This window comes from Drosophila subobscura, chromosome O (assembly GCF_008121235.1).
Source record: "Drosophila subobscura isolate 14011-0131.10 chromosome O, UCBerk_Dsub_1.0, whole genome shotgun sequence".
NCBI lineage: Eukaryota > Metazoa > Arthropoda > Insecta > Diptera > Drosophilidae > Drosophila > Drosophila subobscura.
The window spans coordinates 2802247-2826640 of record NC_048533.1 but is presented as its reverse complement, the minus strand read 5'-3'; the positions used below and the strand labels follow the sequence as shown (position 1 = coordinate 2826640).

At 47.9% G+C, this 24394-nt stretch overlaps 4 protein-coding genes across 18 annotated transcripts in view; 2 read left to right on the top strand and 2 right to left on the bottom strand.

Annotated features, from left to right (window-relative positions):
• Positions 1-180: 180 nt before the first annotated feature.
• LOC117896593 lies at positions 181-24106 on the bottom strand. Of its 2 annotated transcripts, XM_034805020.1 has the most exons (5): positions 24102-24106; positions 16685-16689; positions 684-793; positions 469-609; positions 182-394 (listed from the first exon to the last, which is right to left on the bottom strand). In XM_034805020.1, exons 3-5 carry the CDS (start codon positions 744-746, stop codon positions 329-331), a joined length of 270 nt encoding a protein of 89 aa, XP_034660911.1. In that variant the 5' UTR covers positions 747-793; positions 16685-16689; positions 24102-24106; the 3' UTR covers positions 182-328. The 2 variants fall into 2 exon arrangements, with proteins under 2 accessions (XP_034660910.1, XP_034660911.1); XM_034805019.1 differs by lacking the exons at positions 16685-16689; positions 24102-24106 and having other exon boundaries at positions 181-394; positions 684-872.
• LOC117896585 (lutropin-choriogonadotropic hormone receptor) lies at positions 1135-8495 on the bottom strand. 2 transcript variants are annotated; one of them, XM_034805006.1, is made up of 17 exons: positions 7918-8495; positions 5440-5856; positions 5092-5249; positions 4932-5006; positions 4753-4830; positions 3961-4035; positions 3821-3886; positions 3677-3745; positions 3544-3618; positions 3365-3482; positions 2917-3308; positions 2702-2854; positions 2470-2615; positions 2158-2386; positions 1897-2092; positions 1646-1842; positions 1135-1581 (listed from the first exon to the last, which is right to left on the bottom strand). In XM_034805006.1, the coding sequence occupies exons 2-17, from the start codon at positions 5698-5700 to the stop codon at positions 1404-1406; spliced, it is 2466 nt and encodes an 821-aa protein (XP_034660897.1). In that variant the 5' UTR covers positions 5701-5856; positions 7918-8495; the 3' UTR covers positions 1135-1403. The 2 variants fall into 2 exon arrangements, with proteins under 2 accessions (XP_034660897.1, XP_034660896.1); XM_034805005.1 differs by having other exon boundaries at positions 1136-1586; positions 7918-8493.
• LOC117896595 (gamma-aminobutyric acid receptor-associated protein-like 1) lies at positions 8905-9321 on the top strand. The gene has a single exon (XM_034805021.1). The coding sequence runs from the start codon at positions 8949-8951 to the stop codon at positions 9297-9299; it is 351 nt and encodes a 116-aa protein (XP_034660912.1). The 5' UTR covers positions 8905-8948; the 3' UTR covers positions 9300-9321.
• LOC117896582 (trithorax group protein osa) overlaps positions 11945-24394 on the top strand; it is a 44699-nt gene continuing 32249 nt past the window's right edge. For 6 of the 13 annotated variants that reach the window (XM_034805000.1, XM_034804993.1, XM_034804991.1 and 3 more), the window contains exons 1-4: positions 11945-12502; positions 13544-14659; positions 19607-19894; positions 19959-20177. In XM_034805000.1, the coding sequence (XP_034660891.1) occupies positions 13673-14659; positions 19607-19894; positions 19959-20177 (1494 nt within the window). In that variant the 5' untranslated portion in view covers positions 11945-12502; positions 13544-13672. Of the gene's footprint in view, positions 12509-13543; positions 14660-19606; positions 19895-19958; positions 20178-24394 lie in introns of all 13 variants that reach the window. The other 7 variants (XM_034804994.1, XM_034805002.1, XM_034804992.1 and 4 more) reach the window with 3 other exon arrangements.

Sequence of the window (24394 nt, the reverse complement as noted above, 5' to 3'; positions counted from 1 at the left end):
AATAGCTGTCACAGGCGGAGTCGTAAACTGAAACTGAAACAGCATTTTCCTGGCGAAATTGCTTTCTTTTGTAGCCACAACAATTGTGTAATTGAATAGAACAACAACATCGAATCGTACAACTTCATTTCGAGACATGACAGACCAAATAGTTTATTAATTATTATCACTATTCTATTATTAATACTTTCACTCCTTAAGGCAATGGGTAGGGGGTCAGGGTCAGTTAGGTGAGGGGCATCCACTGGCGAAGGTATTCGGTGATCTTCCATTGCATCTCCTGCAGGTAATCCGTGAGATATAAATGGTGCAGGAGCGGCGACTTTTGCTACATTCTCTGGATGACACACCCCTTGAAGGAGTTCAGTCTCACATCGATTTCACCCTCCTCCAGCTGAAGCAAAAACAACAACCAAAAACCACAATGGGGATGAGAGTTCCGAAAATCCGCTCTCTGCGTTCACTCACCTCGTTGAAGGCATAGATGTCCTGGTAGCAGGATGACGATATGCAGCGCCTTATGCAGTTGATCTTGGACACGTCCGCGTTCAGATTGATGCACTGGGTGTGCTCCTCACAGGCCACCTCCTGTTCGTGGTAGGTTATTTCCTGTTCAGAAGCGATTTGTAAACGATTCAGGGACTCAGCCGGCACAGAGAAAAATCAATAAGCTCGGAACTTACATTCTTGCTGGTCTCCTTGTAGGCGTACTCCGGAAAGTGGAAGGTGGCCGTCTTCGGGAACATCTTGCCGCTCAGTCCGGGTATTTCCTTGTAGCAGTGCGTACATTTCACAATAAAAATGCACAGATAAACACAGATGAGCGCAGCACGTTGCATTTTCCACAGTTGCTTCCCACGCCAGTTCAGTTCAGTTCAGTTCATGCCGACGAGCTTTTGCCAGAGTGGCATGTTTCACGACGGCGAACTTTTGTCAGTATGTCAAGACGAATCTATCGACTATTCGATATCATAATGATTATTCTAAGCTAAAGATGGGCGCGAAAGGTGAAATGTGCCACCAATTATGAGGTTCTTGTAGCTCCCAGGAGTAAAGGAGATGGAGGAGCCTCTCCTTGCTCCTCTCCGTTGCTCTTCAAGTAAGTTCAACTTGTTTTTGGGTTTACTTTCAAGTTTATTCCATTGAAATCTTTAGCAGGAACCTTAGAAGACAATCTTAGTGGGTAGAACATTTGCAATTAGGTGATGCACTGGCACAGCAGATAACAAAAACTTAACGTAACATATGCAACTATTTGTTTGTCGTATAGAGAGAGAGCTGCGTAGCGTAAAGCAAACAAAATACAGATAAAAGTAATGTATACATCACATATCACAACAGGTAGAAGAGAATTGTATTCAGAATACACATGGGCTTCGGTTTCAGTTTCCAGTTTTCAGTTTTCAGTTTAAACATAGTCCTCGCTGCTCTTCAGCATGCTCTGCGTCTCCGTGCCCAGCATCGGCTGCATCTTGCAGGTGAGTGAGCCGTGCCGCTGCATGGATCCGTGGATGGTGAAGCGCGACGTGGCCTGAACGGAGGAGCTGTGCTTGTACTTTAAAGCGCTCTGCCGGCAGAAACCTAATCTGCAATGTTCAATTCGTGGCACAAATGATAGATAGCTGCAGGACAGACTCTGACTCACTTCGACAGCAGGGTGAAGAGATCCTGGCGGTACTGCGACGTTAGTATGGCATACAGATAGGGATCCGCACACGAGTTCAGTGGATAGAAGAACACCAGCAATATCTTGGATTTGGTGACATTGATCAGCGGATAGCCACCCAGGGCGGTGAGTCCAAAGAAAGCGATGGGCGACCAGCAGGCAAAGTTGGTAAAGACCTAAAATGTGATTCAAGCAGATCGATCCTCCCATTTGGCTCTCCTTCCACTCACCAGCAGGGCCATCTTCTTGGCGACACTCATCTCGCCGGGGTTCTTCTGGCGTGCGTGACGCGTCTCGCGGCCCAGCGAGAGGTAGATCTGGGCATAGCACACGGCAATGATGGAGAAGGCCACACCATTGCACCCGAGAATGGCAATGAGGTAGGCGGTGTCGTATCCATCGCGGTTCTCCATCGGCAGGCAGATGCTGCAAACAGGATTCAGTTCGGTTCGGGATGCAGGCGAACATTGGTGCTGGCACGGACGGCTTACCTGGTCGATGAGTAATTGCTGATGCCAAACAATGGCAGCGAGGACATTAGCACGGAGTAGATCCAGCCCGCCAGCATGATTATCGCCGCGGGGCGCAACTTGATGCGATGGTTCAGGTGCATGGCCTGTGTAATCGCCAGCCAGCGCTCGATGGTAATCACGGTCAGCGTGAACACCGACAAATGACTGGCGAACACTGTGAGGAATCCGGCCACCTTGCAGCCCACACCTGTGCGACAGGGAGGGCGGAATGCAAATTAAAAACAAAACAAATCCGCGGCCTCCAACCAACCAAGCAACCAAGCAACCAACCGTATTGCCAATCGTAGGCATAGTTGAAGAACTCCCCCATGGAATGGGCATCGATGCAGGCGACCAGCAGAAGGTAGAGACCCAGACAGAGGTCGGCAAAGGCCAGGTGGCACATGAGGAAACGCGGCACCGACGCCGACTCGGGCCTGCAATGGGATGGGGTTCGATGGGGTTCGATTGGGTAAGATTATCTTACAACATTCTGCGGCTGCCAATTCGCATTCAGCGTTACCTAATCGATAGAATGACAGTCAGCACGGCGACGTTGCCCACAACTGCGAGGGCGACTACGATCCAAACCGAGATTCTCAGCCATTGATAGCCCATCACGTCCTCGCACGGGTTCAGGGCATTGGGCATGGGATAGCACTCCACACTGGGTTTCCTAGCAAAACAAAAGCTAATTAGCTGCAGTGTGGAGTGCAGTGTGGGGTGCCGAACCCTCACCTGAATGTAAAGTTGCCGCAGTACTCGGCCGACTGTCCGTCGTCTGGATTGATGGTGATTTGCTCGTGAAACTGGCCCAGGTTGATGGTCGTGTCCGCCATGTAGTCGAAGGAGGCATACAGACTGGCGGAGCCGGAGGCGGAGGCGGCATCCGTCACCGCCTCCACGACCTCCTCGGAGTCAAAGCTGCCGAAATCATCCGGCATCTGCCATTGGCCAGCAGAACCATTTGCATTTCTCTCCGCCTTGCGGGCCAGGCGCTGGCTCTGGCACAGCTCGCGCCACTTCTCAATCTCCCGCACACGCTGGGCATGCCGCTCGGGATCGTGCCTCGAGGGGAACTGAAAGGCGCAGCAGTGGAACGAGTGGGTGAGATAGGCACGCTGCAAGTTCTGCAAGAAAACATTTAGAAGGGAGGTGCCAAACCCATGCCAAGCCCTTGGCCTACCCGAAAGTTGTATATGGAGGGTATCGTCTTCAGGGTGTGCGTATTCTGGATGTACAGTGCCTCAATGGTCTGGAGTCCGGCCGATGGCAGGCCCACAAGCGCAGTGCTCGAGAGATCGCTAGGAACGAGACCGTGATGGAGTTTATATTCGATGCTTTAGGGGTACCCATTCTGCTTACAGTTCTGTTATGTCTATGATGCCATGGAATGCATTCGGATGCAGTTCGCTCAGCTTTCGGTTATCCTTCAGGGAGCTGCATAGAAATCAAACCATTATCTGCCATCCCCTTGTGGGCTTGGGTTTCCACTCACAGTTTTGCTATCTTCGAGCCAAAGAACGCCGAATCGTCCACGTAGCGTATATCATTGTTGGCCAAAATGCTACCAAAGATTGCAACAGAGATTACTTGGAGATACTTGAATGGGTGCGGGTAATACTTGGGGCGAAATACATACAATTGGGCAGTCTTTACTTTGATGGATTTAGTGTCTATGCGCGTGATTTGATTGTTGTCGAGATCTCTGCGGGATGGAGATGAAAGCAAATTAGCGATGAAGTTAATTGGCCCAAGCAATGGGCCGACCCCTCAACTCACATCATTTGCAGAATGTTGTGCGGCGGCAGGTGGCTCAGGTCCGGAACGCTGGTTAGTCCGCTGTTTATGATGCGTCTGCGGCCGAGAATGTCAGGAATGGAATTTTTAATAAAGTTTCAGTTGCGAGCATCGTGCCCCCCCGATGCACGTTTGCCATTCGCCCACGAGTTGCCATTTCCCATGGGTAAACTTTAAGCTCACAGTCCACCCCGCCCTCAACAACCACATTTACCTCTCAGAGTGCTTATTTATTGACATCGCATCGCATCTGCATTGTACATGGCACTCTGCTCCAGGGCCTTAGCTTTAATGTCTGTGTGTGTGTGTGTGTATACACAGTTACAGACAACAGGTAACAAAGATATGCACTTCCCCCCTCTACTTCTACTCCTTATAGTTCTTCGTTTTAGTTTTCGCACTCCTCTGCCTCTTGATCTCTGCTGCTGGAGCAAATTCTGACGAACTGAAAACCTTTTGCTTCGCTGAAGCTAGCAACAAGCATGAAGCAACTATAAAGGAGGTCTCGTCGGCAAAAACTAGGGAAACTTGCGAGTGCGAGTGAACGGGCTCTCGCTGTAACCTTCCGCATTGAGCACTGAAAATTGGGGAAAGTAGCGAGTAACTCTGCCACCGACGAGATCTCCTTTATAGTTTCTTCATGGCAACAAGTAGAAATATTTCTCTCTCACTCACTCCCTGCTGCTCACGCACACACACACACACACACACACTCCACACTCCTTTGTACACACATTTACCCAACTCATCTGAGGATAACTTGATTTGGCTTACATTATTTCAACGGTGCCCGAAATGCCAGCAAACACGTCCCGCGACAGGAAGGTCAGTTTGGGTGCATTCGAAATGTAGCTACAAGTAGACGGATGTGTTATATGGTAATATCTGTATAATCAGAGACCAGCTCCAGTGGATTACTGTCCTGACACTGGACAATTACAATCAGGCCTTACATTGTTCGCAGCAGCGTTAAGTTGGCAAAAGCGCCGTCCTGTATCAACTCCAGCTGCAGACAGTCGGTGAAGGCTCTGTTTCGGAGACAAAGGACAAACACACACACAGCACATATAGTCATAGATATCCCTTTCTGGCTCCTAGTTCCGAGATACTCACACATCGAGTAGTGTGGGGCCGTAGACCTTCAGTCCGGTGGAACGCAGGCGTGGCAGTCCCGTAGAGGCGATGGTTAGGCGCTGAATGGGAAGCTTCAGTGTCTGGGGAACTCGATTGAGTTCTTCTCCCTCACAGCGGCACTCCACCTCCTCTTCGCTCTGTGCAAAAGATACAGATACAGTGGCAGTGGGAGTGGGAGTGGCAGTGGGAGTGTGTGTTGAGTGCAGAAAATTAGTTGATTAATTCAATATTCGCAGACACTTGGCCACTGAAGCCTGTTTGTCCACGCTTATTGTTGTATAAACAATTATGTATGGAGGGTTTACATTGCGTACATCAGACACTTACTTGATTAGATGCATTCCAGCAGCAGCACTTCCAGGGAGAGGGCGCGGGCGCTGGTGTCAGTGTCAGGGTCGCTGGCATCAAAGTCGGACTGGTATTGGTATTGGTATTGGTATTGGGATTGGGATAGATATCAAAACCGTTGTGGCTGTCGTGGCAATTGCTCTCCCGTGGCCCCTCCACATCCAGGGCGTATGCGTGATGTGGGCCACAGAGCAGCAGCAGGAAGAGGAACTCAATTGACGGGCACTCCGTCCTCGGCATGTCTCCTGTGAGTAGTGTACACGCTTCCGGCAGATCCTAAGAGCGTAATGGCAGCCGCATGGCTTCCTCGCCGTCACAATCTGTCGCTTACTCGTTCTCGTACTGGTACTCCCCTCACTAATTGGAATGATTCCGTTTGCTCATCTTGTGGTAAGCCTGCAAGATGTGTCAGATAAGAGAGTGCACAATAAAGTCATCAAGCTGTGCGAAGAATAGCTGGCCAAATGATAAAGTTAAATAGCATCGAGTCCCGTCCGATCCGTTTCGATCCGCAACATGTGAATTGGTTGCTCACGTTCTGCGACTCGGTTCGGTTCGGTTCGGCTCGGACGCGTGTGCGATTGATTTCCAAAAAGGGAGAGACGGGAGACCAACCACAGAGCTGGCAAATATTCGCAGCAAATTTCTTAGGCAATCATCCAGTGTACAGTGAAGCCTCGAGAGGACACTGACACGGGCAAACAGTAGGAGAGTGAGTGGGGGTTTTTAATTAACATTTGTTATCAGCGACATAAAATTGCATATTTAACTTCAAGCATTATTTTTAGACACAATGTAGATACAATGTCAATGTAGATATGTATGTACATGTCACGTTTGACGGACTAACAATGTGTACAAACATACAGACGCAGATGTATGTACACATGTGCCTACACATATGTGTTCCGAAATGGCAACACTAATTGAAACATTCAGTTTCAGTCGCTCGTAATTAGTGGTCAATAAACAGAGATTGGGGCGGGAATGCCGAACCGTACAATCTCTGTTTAAGCCAAAAACTATTTCCATAATTCTATAGCTGTAGCTGTAGCTGTAGCTTATCTGCAGCAGCAGCAGCAGCAGCTCAAAGGCCTGCCGACAGGTGTGTGCCTGCCATTTTTCTACATTTTAATTAACAAATATTTGTTCTCGCATGTGCTCCAGCTCCAGCTACTGGCAGAGCTACAGCTACAGTTCCAGCTTTACCGCTTTATTGTCTTATATTCCGTGGGTACAAAAAGTGCACACAATGCTAGCACCGAATAGGGTCTACATTCCCCATGGAACCCCATAGAGCATTCAATCAATAAAGGGCATAATTAAGCAATTAATTAGCACCCTTTGGACTGGCGACCTTACAGCGGAATGTGCAAACCGCCATGAACCAAGGGAGCCACAGGGAGATCAAAAATCGGAACGTCATCTGGCCAAAAAATCTTCCACGTGCTGCCGCTGCTCCGTATCCGAGTTTAGTTGCTGGGCCAATGACGCAATCAGTTTACAGACCGATAATAAACTTATTCGAGCATACGAAAAGTTTGCTCAAGAGATAGAAAATGAGTTGAGTAAATTATTTACACAATATTTCAATTGATTGGCGGCTCTGCGCTTGATTGTTTGCCCCAAAATCAACGCGCGAACGAATAGTTAGCAGTTCGAGTATCAATCGAATCTACGTATCTCGGCTGGATGCAGATGCAGATGCCAATCCAGTCCAATCCTTCGATGATTTCCCTTTTGATGTGCGATGGAAGCAATTTGCTTAATTGGCTGCCTGCATCCTTTAATGGTGCAAAACGAATGGAGCCATCAAAGCTCATCCAATTAGGTGCCAGCAACTGTTTCCCATAACTGTTTCGCATCAGTGAGCAGACGGACAGACGGACAGACTGGACAGACGGACAGACTGGACTGGACGGGCCATTGTCTGCCTCTGCCTCTGGCTCTGGCTCTGCCTTTGCACTCGTTCGGGTGTCATTTTTGACGAATTATTGTTAATTGCGGCATTAATCGCATTATACAACAAGTTAGTAACAATTTGTGGAACAAAGCTGGACAGAGTACAGCGAGAGTGGAGCTCCCGCCTCTCACTAGAATATTCTGATAAATTCAATTAAAATTCCATTAACTTTATTCGTGTGTCCAGCGGAGAGGACCTCTAACATAATCATACTGGCAGCTCTTCTAGTTCATTGGTTGCTCCTTCCCATGACACTGTTTATCATCCGATTTGCTATGAAAATAAGTTCCTCTCTGCGGAGAACACAAACCAAACTGCAGAGTCATGTGCATTGAGCATCAATTACTGAATGACAGCACCGACCGATTACACTTTCGAGATTACGAAATGAACAATGTGTGGCGGGATTTCACACCCATGGGATTAATACCGTATTGTGTGCATAGAGGGAGCTCAAAGTAATGTCTGATTATACTATGGATACACGCACTCACCTCACAATCGCCGCTCCACGCCCTACGGCCCACGATTATACATGAAAGGCGAACGGCACTGGATTCTGTAATAAATTATTCCACTGATATGACGCGCACCATCACATGTGCGATTAAATATAGAATTATGATGGCTTTGCTTTTCCGTAATGGTAGCGAAAACACTTATTTGTTGTACCTAAATCGCTGGTCAGGTCAGGCGGTTGTTTGGTAATGTTTAGCACACACTTTCCCCGAATTTCATTCGCAGTTTCGTTTCGTTTATTTGGCCGTGTGTAAACAATTCATGGCACAAAGCATTCCTCAGATGCTCACGCAATTGAATGACTTTCAAATTGCTCGGGTAATCCTGTAGATTCAGAGGACGAACCGTACCGTCACCTTTGCTCGCTATCACTGGCGGAACGCGACTCGAGTCTGGTGCACCTGTTGAGGTCCCGAGCCACAGCAATGGAATATTCGCGCTGCTTCCCAAACCGGAAGCCAGCTTAAGCACAAACCGACGAAACGAAACGAAACGAAACCGTGGCGAAACCGAACCGAACCGAAGCGAGCCCGAGCCGACCGACCTGCTTCAGCAACAAACGCAAAATGAGAGCCAGGGCAGCCGCGTAACGTAACGGGAACTGAACGGAATCAAAGCAAAGCAAAGCAAAAGCAAAGCAAAGCAAAGCAAAGGTGTTTGTTTTAGCTTCGGGTGCGGTGCGTGCATGTTCGTGTCGGTGCATGTCGGTGCATGGCTGTGTGCGTGTCGGTGCATGTCGGTGCATGTGTGGGCTTGATTTGTGGGTGAAAAGCTTTCGCTTTTATGGCCTCTCTTTCCCACTTGTTGCCCTGCGGTCGGTCACTGGCTCCTGTCAAGGCTGAAGTGAAAGCAGAAATAGGCAGCAGCAGGCCTTGACTTAGTAGTACATACCACACAGCTATGTACTACGAGAACCCAGTCAACAAGATTCCAAAATAGCCCCATCAAATAATTAATTCAAATTTAAATCTCTCTCTCGTCAGTTTGGAATTGTAATTCTCGCAAAATGAACATGAACTTTCAGTACAAGAAGGATCACACCTTCGAGAAGCGGCGCAATGAGGGCGACAAGGTGCGCCGCCGCTATCCCGACCGGGTGCCCGTCATCGTGGAGAAGGCACCCAAGACGCGACACCCCGAACTGGACAAGAAGAAGTACCTGGTGCCCGCCGACCTCACTGTGGGACAGTTTTACTTTCTCATTCGCAAACGCATCAAGCTCAGCCCCGATGCTGCTCTCTTCTTCTTTGTGAACAATGTGATTCCCCCGACATCGGCCACGATGGGATCGCTGTACCAGGAGCATCGCGACAAGGACTACTTCCTGTACATGTCCTACTCCGACGAGAACGTCTAGATACCATCTGTAGTAACGTTTTTTTTGGCATTAATTAAATAATTGTTCAGCAACAGCAACGATCAGCGGATCAACGATCATCATCATCGTCGTCGTCATCGCTGTGCTGGGCAGAGCGCAATAATAATTCATCCGAAAATGTAATTCCCCTATGGCCTGGGCTCCAACTTCATCGATCTGTAAAAAAAAAACCAAGCGACAAATTAATTAAAATGGAAACGAACAAAACACATCTAGTGAGAACTCGCGCAGCTTAATTATAATTCACGAATCGTGTGGCGAGTCGACAGCGACCGTCCCCCATTCAGATTCGGCAGAGGGGCATATTAAGTGGAGCCTGGGGCTGGTGCTCTGCTTTATTAAGTGAAGATCACTAATTGGTGAAAATATGAGAGATGAAAACCAGTTTAAGTCGCTGCTAAAGTGTGCTCCGAGCGCTGCATTTAGTACTCGTAAAAATTCAAAGTTAATTCCAAAGCCTGGAGATGGTGCAGCAAAAACAAACTTTGTTGACTCTTCTCATTGACAGGGGAAACTTTTTCAGCGTGAAAATAAATAGTTGAATAGAAAGATTAAGAAGCGACAAATGATCCAAACAGAAGCAGTGGGTGACATGGAATTCCGTCTGCGGTTTCTCGTTTCTCAAATAGATGCAGTTCTCCGGGTGCAACCAGCAACTGGAGACCAGTAGATAGTACCCAAATATATTAATAAATCTATCAATATGCATATCGTATCTAAGGCACCAGCACACACTGGGAGACAACAGACAGTCTGGCAGGTTGAGCGGAATTTATGTAGACATTTAATAATATTCTGTTATACATTTTAATTTAGCCTGCGATTTGCATATCATGTTATTTACAAACAGGCGAACGATCAGCGTTCGAACAGCCACTAATTGACTAGATCAATGCAAAGTGAATCCACACACACACACAAACACACACACACACACACACTTGTGCACGGAATCTTCTCTGCGGAAAGAAAAGTGTAAAATTTATTAGTAAATTTAATTAAGAAATTAGTGTGTGGCCGAAAATACACGACAATCTGGGGCTGGATCTGACCGAGGCTGTGGCTGGGGAGCCACATATGAACGATTTGTCACTTTGTGGTTAACTTGTAACGAAAAAAAGAGAAAGGTCGTGTGAGACGCTTCTTACGCGTCACAACTTTTATACCCGGGACTCAGTAGGACATCTGCAAATTAGTGTTTTTTTTTTAATTTTACATTTGACATTTTACACTATTTCCACATCTGTCATCTACATCACTTCTTACGCCAACACGCTCTTTTAGCTCGCCCCCTCGCCTAGAGCCGCACACTTAACGAAGCAGCGTAAAAGAGAACGTGCATAAAATAAAAAAAAAGTGCTGGACGGGGGTGGGTTTAGCCACTGAAAATGAATTTCTTCATTCTGGCTAAAGTAAAAGTAAATCGCATTCCAATACGCTGAAATTGTGGCTGTGGGACATTATCGCCCTTTGCGGGGGCGGAAGGGGGCGCAGCTCATTTTTGAAATACACTTGGAACAGTGTGAGCATACAGCCATCTGGATGCAAAATTTGATGGCTGTAGCTTTTATAGTCTCTCAGATCCAGGCGCTCAACTAGAAGGACGGACAGACGGACGGACAGACAGACATGGCTAAATCGACTCGGCTATTGATGCTGTTAAAGACTGATACTTTGTGGGGTCGGAAACGCTTCCTTCTGCATGCTAATACAATATCCCCAATTTACTCTTCGAGTACCGGGTATAACGACAACAGAATTTCTTGTTATGGGAGAAACGGGAGGAGCAGGACAGGCAAAAAAATTTGCGTATTATTAGCAATGGAAATCGGCTTAATCGCTTTGGGCGATGGCTTTTATTTTGCTTCTTTGTTCAAGCTGCAGTTACATAAAGCGGGTATTCGGGGCATTAAAATACGAAATAAACAATTAAGAAATTATCTCAAGTGTGGAAGGCATACGGATTCCCCTGCAGCGTCTTTGTCTTTCGAATCTCCTGCGGCTGGAGATCCACTTACCTGGGACAGTAGTTCCAGCTGTAGATACAAATTGAATAACCGTTACAGAATGTGTTTACTGCGCACAGCGGTTTCATGGCAGCCAGCTTTCGGCTCTGACTCGGGGAAAATGTAAGCGCATTTGTTGTGCTGTAAGGCGCCACCGCCGGCTCTTTGAAATATGAATTTAATTTCGAATTTGTGGAGGCTCTTCTGTTGGATCTGCACGTTCTACTCTGACTGTTGGACTCCACTCGAGCTGGACGAGGCAAGATCAATCGTGCTCGGAATAATTAAAGTACTAACCACCAGGAGGCCACTATTCAAAACAAATATAAAAATTCAAGTCAAAATCTAACCAATGTTGGTATGACAATTACTCTCTACAAAGATGGGGGTGCACACATTGTTTTTAAGGTGTGTCCAATTATACGTTTCCATCAGTTTATTGTCAGCAAAAACGTTGCGCCAACTTCGTAGTGTATGTATATCGGTAAATATATCGTAAAGACGTAGCGAATGTTGCCACAACAAACGTCGCCATTTTTAGACATTTGGTTCGAGATTTTGAATTTACCCGTCTGCGGTCACATTGAAAATATTAACTTTTTGTTGGTATTTTTTACTCGTCGTAAATAAATGAGGAAAAAATTGTGCGAAGCGAGACGAGAATGGCGTCCACGCTGTTTAAGAAAAAATAAAATCCAACAATTGTGTGTATTAAAGTGGTTAAATTGTGCGTGCAACAAACAAATACAACATACATTTCAAGCAGTCGTTTCGTGCATCTGCTCTCGTCGGCGGCGGCTTTCTCGTTGTATTTGATTTGCCAAAAAAATCGCTTTGTATGTGGCTCGCTCCGTCGTCATGCTGAGAAATTGTTTAAAAATTAAGTGAAATACACTGTATTAATAGAGAAAATTATGTGCAACATGTGCAGGGTATATCTGGTGATCAGTCGCGAGTGAGTGTGCCCTCCCCCGCAGTGTTTTTGCAAGCCTAGCAGCCTTGCGAAAAAATCTCCTTGGCAGCGCAGAGCAGCCAGACAAGACTTGCATACACTTCAAATTCGTTTCGTTCGTATACCGAGCTTGCTGCCCTGTCCCTGTCTTCTCGCGCGAGTTCGTTTTCAGTATATATAGCCAGTCTATGGACGGTCGTCAATGCGTGAATATTCTTCTATGTGTAAGTGTACGTGCGTGTATTAGCTGTATAGTTAAGAAAATCATCAAAAAATCCCCAAAGATCCACAATTTGCCCTGGACTTTCGCCCACAGGCGAGTGAACTAAACAATTGTTAACTCGAGAGTTGCTGCCGCTGCTGCTATTGTTGTTGTTGTTGGTTTTGGTGCAGCACACCAAAGGTGTTCATGTGTGTACATATGCAAATGATTGGATGTCGGGGCAGATCCTTGCATCATCAGCAAGAGCATCGCACCATAAGCAAGCGAAAACCACAGAAAACGCAAAAGACTTCTCCCCAAAACGAAGCAGAAGCGAGACGAAGACAAACGCCAGCAGCAGCAGCAGTGGCAGAGAAGTAGCAGAAGCAAAAAAAAAAGCGGCTGTCCGCTGGCTGGCAATTATTTATAAGTCGGATGAGTTAACAAATGCCGCGGGAGCTGGGAAATGTATTGTCCAAGGCTTCGGAGATGGATCCGTGTCCAGAGCCTTTGGGTACCTCGTAAACGCGAAAATTCGGCATAGAAAATAATTAAGAAAAAATCATTACTGCTCGTTTCGTTCGTTTCACACAGAAACTAATAACGCCATAAGTGCGAGAGTGAGAGCGAGAGCGACATATGCATGTAGAGGCCTGCTCGTGCGGCAAGTGCAAGTGAGACGGAGACGGCGTGTCGTGTGCGTGTATAGCCGCCAAATGTAAAGAGAGCCAGCGAGAGAGAGAGAAAAACTGTTGGTGGACTGCGCTCAAGCCCAGAGAGAGAGAGAGAGAGAGCGCGAGCGAGCGAGCGGCAGGGTTGTCAACGCACGGCAATCTCTGTACGCGGCAGAAATAATTGTTGTTGTGGTATTGGTGTGTTCGTGTCGGTGTTGGTAGCGGACTTTTCAATACACAGAGCCATGAACCGATACAAATTATTTATGTTTCCCAATATACATATCTGGTGTCCCGTGCTCCGGGTCCCGTACGGATTAGATCAAAATTAAGTGAAGTCGAAAGAGTAGAACGAGAGGGCACTAATGAAAGTCTTTGATAACTTGCAGCTAACATAACCTCAAATTTGCCGCTGCAGTCGTCGGAGAAGTCGTCGTCATCATCAGCGTCAGCGTTGTTGGCGGGTCCTCCCCAGCCCCCACAGCCACACCGTCAGAAGCAGCAGCAAATGAGCAGCCATGAATGAGAAAATAAAGTCGCCGTCAACCCAGGGAGGTGCTGGAGCCGGAGCCCCCGCTGCTGCTCCACCCGCGACAGCTGGGAGTGCGGCCGCCTCCGCTGCAGCCAGCAGTGGTACAGGTGCCAGTGTCGGTGCCAATTCTGCATCTACGCCACCCACTTCCGGCCCACCCACGCCCAACAACAACGGCAGCGATCCGATCATACAGCAAAATGTCGGAGTGCCGCACCCCTATGGCGCCCCACCACCACCTGGCTCGGCACCAGGTGCACCACCGGACCCGGTGGCGGTAATGCACTACCACCATCTGCATCAGCAGCAACAGCAACAACAGCAGCAGCAGCATCCGCCGCCACCGCCCCACATGCAGCATCACGGCGGGCCGGCGCCGCCGCCAGGAGCACCTGAGCATGCGCCCGGCGTGAAGGACGAGTACGGTGCGGCGGTGGCTCACCTACCACCGCCCCACGCTCATCCTGCCTACGCGCGGTACCACACGGGCGACCCCAACATGGATCCATACCGCTACGGCCAGCCATCGCCCGGCGGCAAGCACCCGCAGCCCCATCAGCAGCAGCAACCACAACAACAGCAGCAGCAGCAGCCCCCTGGTGCGGGCGGCTCGCCCAATAGGCCTCCACAGCAGCAGCAGCAACGTTACATCCCTGGCCAGCCGCCTCAGGGACCCACGCCCACGCTGAACTCCTTGCTGCAGTCCTCGAATCCGCCGCCGCCCCCGCAGCACCGCTATGCGAATAGCTATGATCCCCAGCAAGCCGCCTCAGCAGCGGCGGCGGCGGCAGCAGCAGCCCAACAGCAACAACAGCAGGCGGGAGGACCCCCGCCTCCACCCCCAGGACATGGACCGCCTCCGCCACAACATCAGCCATCGCCGTACGGAGCGCAACAGGGCGGCTGGGCACCGCCTCCACGACCCTATAGTCCTCAGTTGGGGCCGTCGCAGCAGTATAGGACGCCACCACCGGTAAGTGTGCGGTTGGCCAGAAACATTTTCTTTTATGTCCTCTAGGTGGCTCTCTTTTCTTCGTTTTTGAAGAGCTTTTTTGACATTGACACTGATTTTGATTCCATCGACCCAAAACTCTCGACTCCCTCACACACACACAAACACTCGCACTCGCAGATAACGGAATACAGCATACGAAACACGAGATGTGGCCTTATGCTAGCGCAATCTGCACCTCACCCCATCTCCAACCCATTCAAAGAGAGGGGCTCGTCACGTTTTGTACACATGCACTTGGAGCTGGGTCGAATGTGGGTGTGTGTGTGTGTGAATTTGGAGGGAGGCTGGCAATATTTGCTGTTACTTTTTAAGGTTTCGTCGTCTTGGTCGCACTTCATTCAGAGTTTGGTAAAAAGATTCAAGCAAGTCCTGCTGCTCGCTCCCACACAGGCACACTGACACACATAAACCATGTATATTCCGCGCCTTTTCGTTATGTAGCCCGTCACCTTCCCCGTTCCCGTCCCCGTCCCCTTTCTCTTCAGTTTGTCGTTTAAGTGCCGGTTGTTGGGCGAGAGTGGGAGAGAGGGAGAACGAGCCGGCACTTGCCGCCACAAAACAATAACAACAAAGAACGCAAAAGAACGCTGAAAAAGAAGGTGGAGAAGAAGCAAGAGTTTATACACGAAAAATGTTGAGGCATCCGCATCCATTCACTTTTGTGGCTTCAATTACGGCAATTCCAAAAGCATTTGATTGGAATTGGTTTGAAATTGGTGCACGGTCGGTCTAAGGTTTCCTTCCTAACTGCATTATTGCGAAAGTTACTTTTGGTGTGAAGCCAATAAGCAAATTGACGGATAGAGCCACTGGTCTGGATGGAAGATCTCTAGTTTGGTGTTTAAAATTATCCCTTAAAATTATAATGAAATAAGCTGAACATCTAGTAGACCTACTATCAGTTTCGCCAAGCGATAAAGAACATTTGCATCAAAAAAAGCACGTGAGAGGAACCATCACGTTTTGATGTGAAATGTAAACCGGTTAATTATTTGTACGAGCTTCATTGCTTACTTTTGCAAAGAGGCGTTGCTCCACAAGTCATATGACACCCGGAATGAGTCGTCTCCCCCGTGGAATATCATTCCACTGCAATCGGATCGATTGTTTTCATGAATGGGAGGGAGATGTCTCGCGGATAAGAGTCAACGAACTTTGATGCCGCCCGACGATTAGCCAGAGCAATATAAACAAATCTATGTGAATATACAAATCAAAAGCAATGCTAGGGTTTAGACATGTGCGAGACGCTGCGGTGCTATGCGATGCGACCTTCGAGAGCTTTGATGATATTAGTACAAACGAACATACATATGTATGTAGATATTTATGCGTGCAAGTGTATTGTGAGATAAAAAGAGTAAAACACCGCTGCTATCCAATAGCATTTAGGTGTGTGTGTGTGTTCGTGAGTGTGCAGAGTGTGACTTACGCGTGCATGCAATAAATACAGACAGACAGACGGACGGACAGACCTTACACACAAATGTTTGTACATACATATGTATACCTATGTGAAAGAGTAGGCACCGTAATCAAAGGCAATAACAGAGAAACTTGTTGTTGTCACAGCTGACTCTCTCTGGGAACTGGGGTAGCTGAAGTGGAAGAGAGGGAGGGGAGGGTGGGGAGCCGGCAAGCTGTGGAGAGGAAGCAGAAACCAAAACAAAATAAAAATACAAAAAATAAGCGAGACCCAGCGCACAGTCAAAGAGAAGGAGGAGGAGGAGGAGGAGGGCTCGTCGACTATGACATGCCGCCTCAGTCGTCTCTTTGAATGCCGCCTCTGCCGTCTCTGCCTCTTCAAGTGCGCTCTTCCTCTTCCGTTAGCTTCGGTGCATTTCTCTCAATTTAAGAACGCGATGGAGAATCCTTGACGTTTCGCCAAACCAAGGAGGATATTCCCCTTATGGGGACAACAGGTGCAGAGAGGAAATAACTGTACATGTGTGTGCATATGTATATTAGGCAACTTTAAGTTTCGTAAACTTATTTCTGCCACATCCCCCCAACACCTCTCCGCCTTGTTGGTGAATTATGTAGGTGGGCTCTCTTCACTGCATTAACCGTTGCTGCTTGCTTTACTCTGTATCGTTGTTGTTCCTTTTGGTTTGCTTCTTCATCATCCTCTTGCGCCGTGCTTCTTTTTGGGTAGACGTTTATCGGGTGTTGTGTGCCGTGCGGTGGCGAAAAGCCGTTTTTGAGCTCTGCATGTGTGTGCCGGCTTGTGAATGTATGGGGTCTGTCTTTAAAGTTTGACCTACAAAAAGTTGTTCATATATAAAGTAAAGTGCTATTTGTTGTTGCTGTGTTGCTCCTGCTTCCCTTTTTTCGGTCGGTCTATCTCCTTTGACTCGACTCTTGGATAAGCTTAAGGCGCTGGCCGCTCTCCCACTCTTCCGGGCTCATTCTGTTATCTATAGTTGCAATTAATAATTTTCGGCCTGCATTGTGGCTCAGTCTTTGGGGGAATGTGGAGAGAGTGGTGTGTCACATTGTAGCATTTCAAATTATTTTCGCTCGACTCCTGCACGTAATTCTATCGCGCCCCTTCTTCTCGTCGTACGCCCATTGCCATCAGCCTGCTGGGACGTCCCTGCTCTGTCCTGCCCTGCCCTCTGCTCCCACACAATGCGCCGTGGCATGGCCTGGCAACCCTTACAACTGCTGCCGGCTTTACCTTTTTCGCTTCAAAATCGCATTTACTATGTTCCATTCCCTTCGCCCTCCTTCACAATTTATGCAAGCGCTCCCGTCTGTCTGGCTCTGTGGGTGTGTGTGTGTGTGCGTGCGTTTGTGTCTGTTGGTTATGAAATTATAAACCCAAGCCCCGGACAGGACCACTCCCTGTCTCCCCCTGTGCCTACCATGGCTGCTGCGCTTTGTTTTTCCCCGCGATATTATAAAATATATGTAAGCAGTATGGCTGCGCTGTTGGCAGTGGCCCGTGGTCCCGAACAGAGCCGGCTTTTAACTGGGAAACCTACCACCACTACCATCATCAGCACCATCCCATCTCTGGTAGCTCCGCTCCCCTCCCCTCCTCCACTCTCCCTTCTCCTGCCTGCTGCTGGTCCGACACTCTCGAACGTAATTCCGACCGACGTTCATTCCAACCGTCATTCGTTCGTTACACTCATTGTATGTGTATGTGTGTGTGTGTGTGTGTACCGTACGACCCTTGCTGCATTAATTCAAATTCCACTTCAGCTTCGTTCCTACCCGCTGCCTGTCCGTCGTTCCCTTTCGGCTGCCTGCCCTTCTGCTGGCTCGTTCGTACACATTTCTGCTTTTGATTTTCATCCATGATGAGTTTCCCTTTTTTACTTTATTTCTCTCACTGCCTGGCTGGCTATACACACACACACACACAGAACTCACACACAAACACAGTCACGTACACCCTCTCTCCTCTCTCACTCTATCTTGCGCACTGAGTACGAAAACCATCCATTCATGTTTCCTGTCACCCTGCCGCCGCCTGCAGTGGACCGACCGTCGTCGTTGTCGATTGTTGTTGTTGTTGGCGTTTTGTTGTCGTTGTTCTCGTCCTCGTTGCCCGTACGGCGTACGAGGAGATCTGGCTTTTGCCTTTGCTTTCCTTTCCCTTAGCTTTGGTCCGTGGTCCTCTTCCCTGAGTTGTGGCTCTGGCCCGGCTCTGCGCTCTGCGCTCTGTTCGTTGGCTGTTGGCTGTGTGTTTCCATTAGATTTATTGCCACATTTTACTCCAGGGCTGGCATTCGCAGCAACACTCGTGTGAGTGCTGTGCTGCATGTACATGTTTGCGAGGGCGAGTGTGTGTGTGCCTTGCCTTGCCATGTCAGGACATGTCTGTATTTGTGCCTTGTCGCACTACGTCAAGTTGAAAATCCTTTCATTAATGGCATCCCAAGCTCTTTTTGCTGGGCTCGTCCTACTCCAGTTGTCTGCCACGACGTTCCGAGGTGTCTCCGTCTCGTAGGTTGCTTTGTTGCAACTTTGTCGTTGGCTGCTGGTCCTGGACATGCATGTGCATGTTCCCGGCATAAGTTTCACTTTATATTCCGCTCAAGTGGATTTCTTGGGTTGGAGGACTGGACCGGGCGGACGGGCGGCGGGTCAGGCAATCGACTGTCCTAAGTTATGCCTTATTTCAGGATAGCTCCACTGATTGGGTATGTCAGGGTGTTTGCGTCTGTAGCTACATACGTACATACATACATATAGCGGTAAATGTTTCAACTTTTTTATTGCCAGCATTTAGTTTCCTTTTGCAGAAGCATATTTCTCCTTTTTTGAGAGTTGTCTCTTTTTAATCTTCGCATTCGTGACTGTCACACCCGAGGAGTGTGCGTCACTGTCACTGTCGCTGTCTCGCTTTCTCTCTCTAGCTTCTGTGTGTGGCGGTGTGTTTTTGCGAGAGTACTACAGTGAGCGCCAGATAATTAGAGGCACTTGCTCCCTGGGTCATATGTTTGTAATTATTGTCTAGTATTCATCTTCCCGTTTTAATTGCTGGAAATTTCCCATACGCAGTTCGAGAGAGAGAGAGCGAGAGGGAGTTCCAATTAGCGGGCAGCCACTGTACATGGCATGGAATGGGTGCCTGCGCATTTACGGGGGGATGTGATTGTGGAATATCGATTAAAATTATATATGTACGATATAAAACGGAATGTGCGGTGCTCTGCACGCAGACAACCAACAACGAAAGCAAATGCAAACGCAAATAATTGATGAATTGCAAAAGAGAGCGGAGGGAGAGAACTGAGCTGGCTGTAATTAAAACGCCATGTGGTGTCTGTCCCTCACACACACCCTCTCTTCCTCTCTCTTGATTCCTAATAGATTTATTTTGGGTGCATTTGAAAAAGGATTATAATACTTTTATTGATTAATTTTCGTTTCTCCTCTTTTCATTTATAGACAAACACTTCCAGGGGTCAATCGCCCTATCCGCCAGCTCACGGTCAAAATTCAGGTTCCTATCCTAGTTCGCCGCAGCAGCAGCAGGCACAGGCACAACAGCAGCAGGCGGGTCAGCAGCCTGGCGGTGCTGGACCGGGAGGACCTCCGCCGGGCGCCGCACAGCAACAGCCTCAGCAGAACACACCGCCAACATCTCAATATTCGCCGTACCCGCAAAGATACCCCACTCCGCCTGGACTGCCGGCCGCGGGACCCAATCATCGAACTGCCTACTCGACGCACCAGGTGAGAGGATTGCATTGCCCTCCTTTAGGGGTCCAACCAGAGATTAATCATGATTTCATTTCAGTATCCGGAACCGAATCGACCCTGGCCTGGCGGCTCCTCGCCCAGTCCTGGTCCAGGACATCCATTGCCGCCCGCCTCCCCGCACCATGTGTCGCAGGCACTGCAACAGCAACAGCCCCCTCCGCCGCATGCCGCCGCCGGAGGACCCCCACCCAGCAGTCCAGGCCATGCGCCCAGTCCCTCGCCACAGCCCTCGCAGGCATCACCCTCTCCGCATCAGGTAAGCACAGAGACGAGACGATGATGATTCCGTTATGCGGAGCATTTTGAAGGGGGAAGAACACTCGTTCATTGTATGGTTTGGTTTGGATTGCCTCGCCAGAGGCCCGTCCGCGTGCCCCTCCGTTCGTATGCGCCTCGAGTTGGCGGCATTTCTAGATAATACACATCGAAAGTGGGTCAATAAACTGGGACTGCGTGAACAGCACGTGAACTTGACTGGTGACGTCACAGAGGCATACACTCATACGTACTCTTCACCTGCCAGCCTTTTACCCGCCACACTCTACTCCAGCACTCGTCCACTCACTCACACTCTGTCCCTCGCATGCGGACAGGAACAGGCAGAGGCACAGGCACAGGCAGGTCAAATGTTTATGCCTGTCCATGGGATGGCACTCGCATATTTACTATAGGAGGCACGGGTACTCGCTCGCACTCACTTTTTGGGTTGAGCTCTGCTCCGTCTGGCTCTCCGCTACCCTACCCCTTTCAGCCTCTTCTCTTTTGTTTGTGTTTTACGAATTTTCTTTTAGGTTAAACACCTCCCACCCCAGCTCATTCCATCCGTCTCTGTCTATCGCTTGAACTTGAACTGCTATCGCATCCCGTTCGTTTTCTCCCTGGTCTGTTCCATTCCTCGTACAACTTTAAAATTGTTGTTTCTCTTATCGTTGTTGTTGTCGCTGTCTTTTTTTTTTATGAATTTTAATGATTTTTATTTTGTTTTGATTACTATTTCTTTGCGTGGCGGCGTCGCTGCGTTTGCGTCTCGTCTGCCATTGGCATTTTTCCCTTTTGTCTTTTGTTTTATTTTCGCATCGCCGGCAAGTCTGCCTCCTGTCATCCGTCTCCCCCTTACCGTATGTGTGGTATGCACGTGTCATGAGCATTTTCGATAGATTTGTTTTAGACTGTTGTCTAAGAATTATGTTTTGTTTTTGTTTTTTTTTTTTGACGATATGCGGCTATCGTGGGGGCATTGCATGGTGGCATAACATATAAATGTTCATACAGCAGAATACCACAAATTAGAACCACTTTGTGTGCGGTGATTATAATTTCTGAAAAGTTTTAATATCTACCACCGGTTACAGTTTCAGAGCCGCCAATGCATTAAAATGGTCGGTTTTAATATCTGGATTCTACTGTATACGTACATATCTGTACAAGGTATATTATCTAGAAGGAAATGCAGTGAAAGTTTGAAATTCTGCAAAATTTTAACATATTCCTAACAACTACGGAACCTGCAGAGTTAGGACTGTCTTACCTATGTATGCATGTACATGGATAGCGCATTTACCTTGCGTATCTACAGTCTGGTATGCGTCTATGTGTGCGTTTGTTGTGTACCGAAGCCCATTTATTCTTTCAGCATGTCCGCGGCCGCCTGTGCCCTCTCCTCCCAGCGCCCCAGCAGTGCTGCTCTTCTCTTTCTGTTGCTGTTGTTGCTGTTCATTCTCCTGCCATTTCTTTATTTTGTATTTTGGTTCTCTTTTCCCCACTCCACTCATTCCCTTTTATATTTGGTGCACACACCGTTAAACATACACATACACAAACTGACTACACTACGCTCAAGATCACACACAAAGCTTTGTCTGTTTCCATATATTTGGGTCAATGCCAAGGTCATTGTTGTTCTCCTTTTCCTTCTTGTTTTTGCTGCTTTTGTCTGTTTTTAGCGGTTCGTGTTTACATTTTTATGTTTTTCGTTGCAAATCATTTTGTTTGGGGATCCTTTAATTTTTGAATGTCTCGCCCACATCTCCACATGTCTTTTCCAAATTATGTTACAAACTTATCTTCAATCCTTCAATGGTGGATCACATGTCTCTCTCCCTCGAATATGTTACTGCAACTGCAAATATAACTGTTCACGCTGAACTACGCTACTCTCTATCGTAATCTTTCGGACTGCACCCTCTGAGCATCGGTCTTCTCTCATTCTCCTGACCCCCTCTGGCTATGTTGATTACCTTTTTAATGGTACTTGCGACAAAAAACAAACAGAAGAGAGCGGAAGAACTGTCCAGCCATTTTAATCCGACAGAACATGGGGCTCGGCTGGGGGATGAAGTCCGCTTCCACTCCACTGTCGCCCTAGCTGATTCAATATTGCATTTGTAAGCTGCTTTAAATTCCATTTGTGAGTGTGTGAACAACACTGACAGAAATAATATTGCAATACTTAACTACTCAACATTTCCCGCTTCGGCAACAAAAATTGCCAACATTTTACGGTCTCTTGCAATCGTTATATCAAATGGTTTCATCAGAATGCACATGCAAGCATTATGCGATGATTTAAACTTCCAGTGACATTTCCATCGATTTCCAGCACCATCCCCGTCACGATAGCCATCGTTGTCCTACTTCAAAACTTATTTCAAGATTGCTCTGCGTCATATTCTGTAGGCAATCTGCACCCAACAGCAATCCAACAGCCAACAACAACGGCATTCATTTCATGCTACCCAAATTGTAGTGCAACAAAGAACTAGAGGTGTGCGCGTGACCTATGTATGCATGTGTATATGTGGAATGTCGTGCGTGCGCTCACGTGAAACCAGAAGGGTTGTCGATTGGTGTGTAAATAAAAGCAGCCTTTGTGACTTTTACTGAAAAATCTAGTCACGCGACCATCCCCATCTCCACAGCTAAGGTGCTCGGGTCTGCTCCTGAGCTACATTTGGAGACTCACCCGCTCGCCCTGAGCCCGCAGAGCCGTCACATGGCTGGCAGCCCAGCCGCCAATGAACAATTTTGCCGGTTTTTCTCTGTCACATTTTCTGTTGTTGTTGCTGCCGCTGTTACTTGGATTTTTAGTGCTCCACTCATTGGGGCTGGCTCTGCCTCTGGCTTCACTGCCGTTGTCGGCATCATCATCGTTTTTCATTTTAACAGGCATAGACAGAAAAAGGCAAAAATAAAATAAAAAATAAGGAACATTCAGTTCTGCGGCTGCCTTTCTGCTTCTGCTTCTTATTTTTCTGTGTGCCTTTATTCGCATGCATACTTACGTGCGCGTGTGTGTGAGTTAGCTTTTTTCAGTTCACTCGTTTGGATACACACCACCAAACGAAACGAAACGAAACGAACGAAGCGAACATGTCGGTTGTGGACCGAGTCGGTGCGGCGCGGAGAGAAGTGGAACTTTGGCTTTGGCTCTGCCATTCTGGCTCTGACTAGGGCTCTGGCGCTGGGAGCTGAGCTCCATCCAACTCGATTCATGGGACATTTGTCTGTGCACAAAGTGGTTTGCAGTTGTTGTTTTTACTGCTGTCGGGCTGGCGGTCTGTTGGGATTGTCTGTCTGTCTGTCACGTCTGCTGCCATGCTGTAAAGTGGTCAGAGCAGGGGAGTCATCGTGTGCTTGCAAAACGAATGGTACGAAACGAACCGAACCGACTTCTCTGATGGTATACTCTGTGTTTGAGAGTGTTGGTGAGTGTGTGTACATTTGCTGTTGGCGTTCCCCGATGCCATTTACACACAGACACACACATGTATATAAAGTTGCGGAGAGTCACACAGAGCCACACAAACTTTCGTTTCGCTCATAAAATTTTTAAGCAAGCACAAACAGAAAATGCATCCCGCTTCCTCTCCTACAACCACACATGCTTACACACGCACACTCTAATGAAAGACAGTCTGATTGTATGTCGCTGTTTTCGCAACCGCTCAGCTGTGCCTGCACTCTTTCACCCCCACTCTTTTTCTCTTTGGTTCTTGGTCTTGGTCGGAGGGGGTGTGGTGCTCGCGCGACCCCACCAGCTTCAAGTCTATCTTGCACTCTGCTAGCGCACCCTCAAGAAGATTCCAATGTGATGGTAGGGATACGGGGCATTTTATTGAGTTTGGCATTCTGTTCGTATAATTATTTTGATAAAATTATAACAAGGGAATTTTCTACATACATATATAAAACTTGGTCAAAAGGGATACAAATCTTAGAAGGGTATCAAAAGCATTGGTCACTAAAGTTATGAAGCTCCCTTCTTGTTCTTCTTTTATGATACTCGTATCCAACAGTTTATTACTTCGTCTCTCTTTTTTTTGTTGGCTGTTTATAAATTCTCAGCTCGGTGTGAAGAGCTCCTTTCGTGCATTAAATTCTCTTACTTTTTCATCTCCCTCTCGTTCCGTTGCGCGGCATAACAAGAGTCCATGCGAGTGTGTGTTGGCCTTGTTTTTGGTTTTTGTGCCTGCC

Coding starts and splice junctions, on each gene's coding strand:
- LOC117896593 (XM_034805019.1), bottom strand. CDS start 839: ATGCAACGTGCTGCGCTCATCTGTGTTTATCTGTGCATTTTTATTGTG. Junction 610..683: donor ACAAGGAGACCAGCAAGAAT/GTAAGTTCCGAG, acceptor GCTTCTGAACAG/GAAATAACCTACCACGAACA. Junction 395..468: donor ACATCTATGCCTTCAACGAG/GTGAGTGAACGC, acceptor TTTTTGCTTCAG/CTGGAGGAGGGTGAAATCGA.
- LOC117896595 (XM_034805021.1), top strand. CDS start 8,949: ATGAACATGAACTTTCAGTACAAGAAGGATCACACCTTCGAGAAGCGG.
- LOC117896585 (XM_034805006.1), bottom strand. CDS start 5,700: ATGCCGAGGACGGAGTGCCCGTCAATTGAGTTCCTCTTCCTGCTGCTG. Junction 3,887..3,960: donor CACAACATTCTGCAAATGAT/GTGAGTTGAGGG, acceptor TCCATCCCGCAG/AGATCTCGACAACAATCAAA. Junction 1,843..1,896: donor CCAAGAAGATGGCCCTGCTG/GTGAGTGGAAGG, acceptor ATCACATTTTAG/GTCTTTACCAACTTTGCCTG.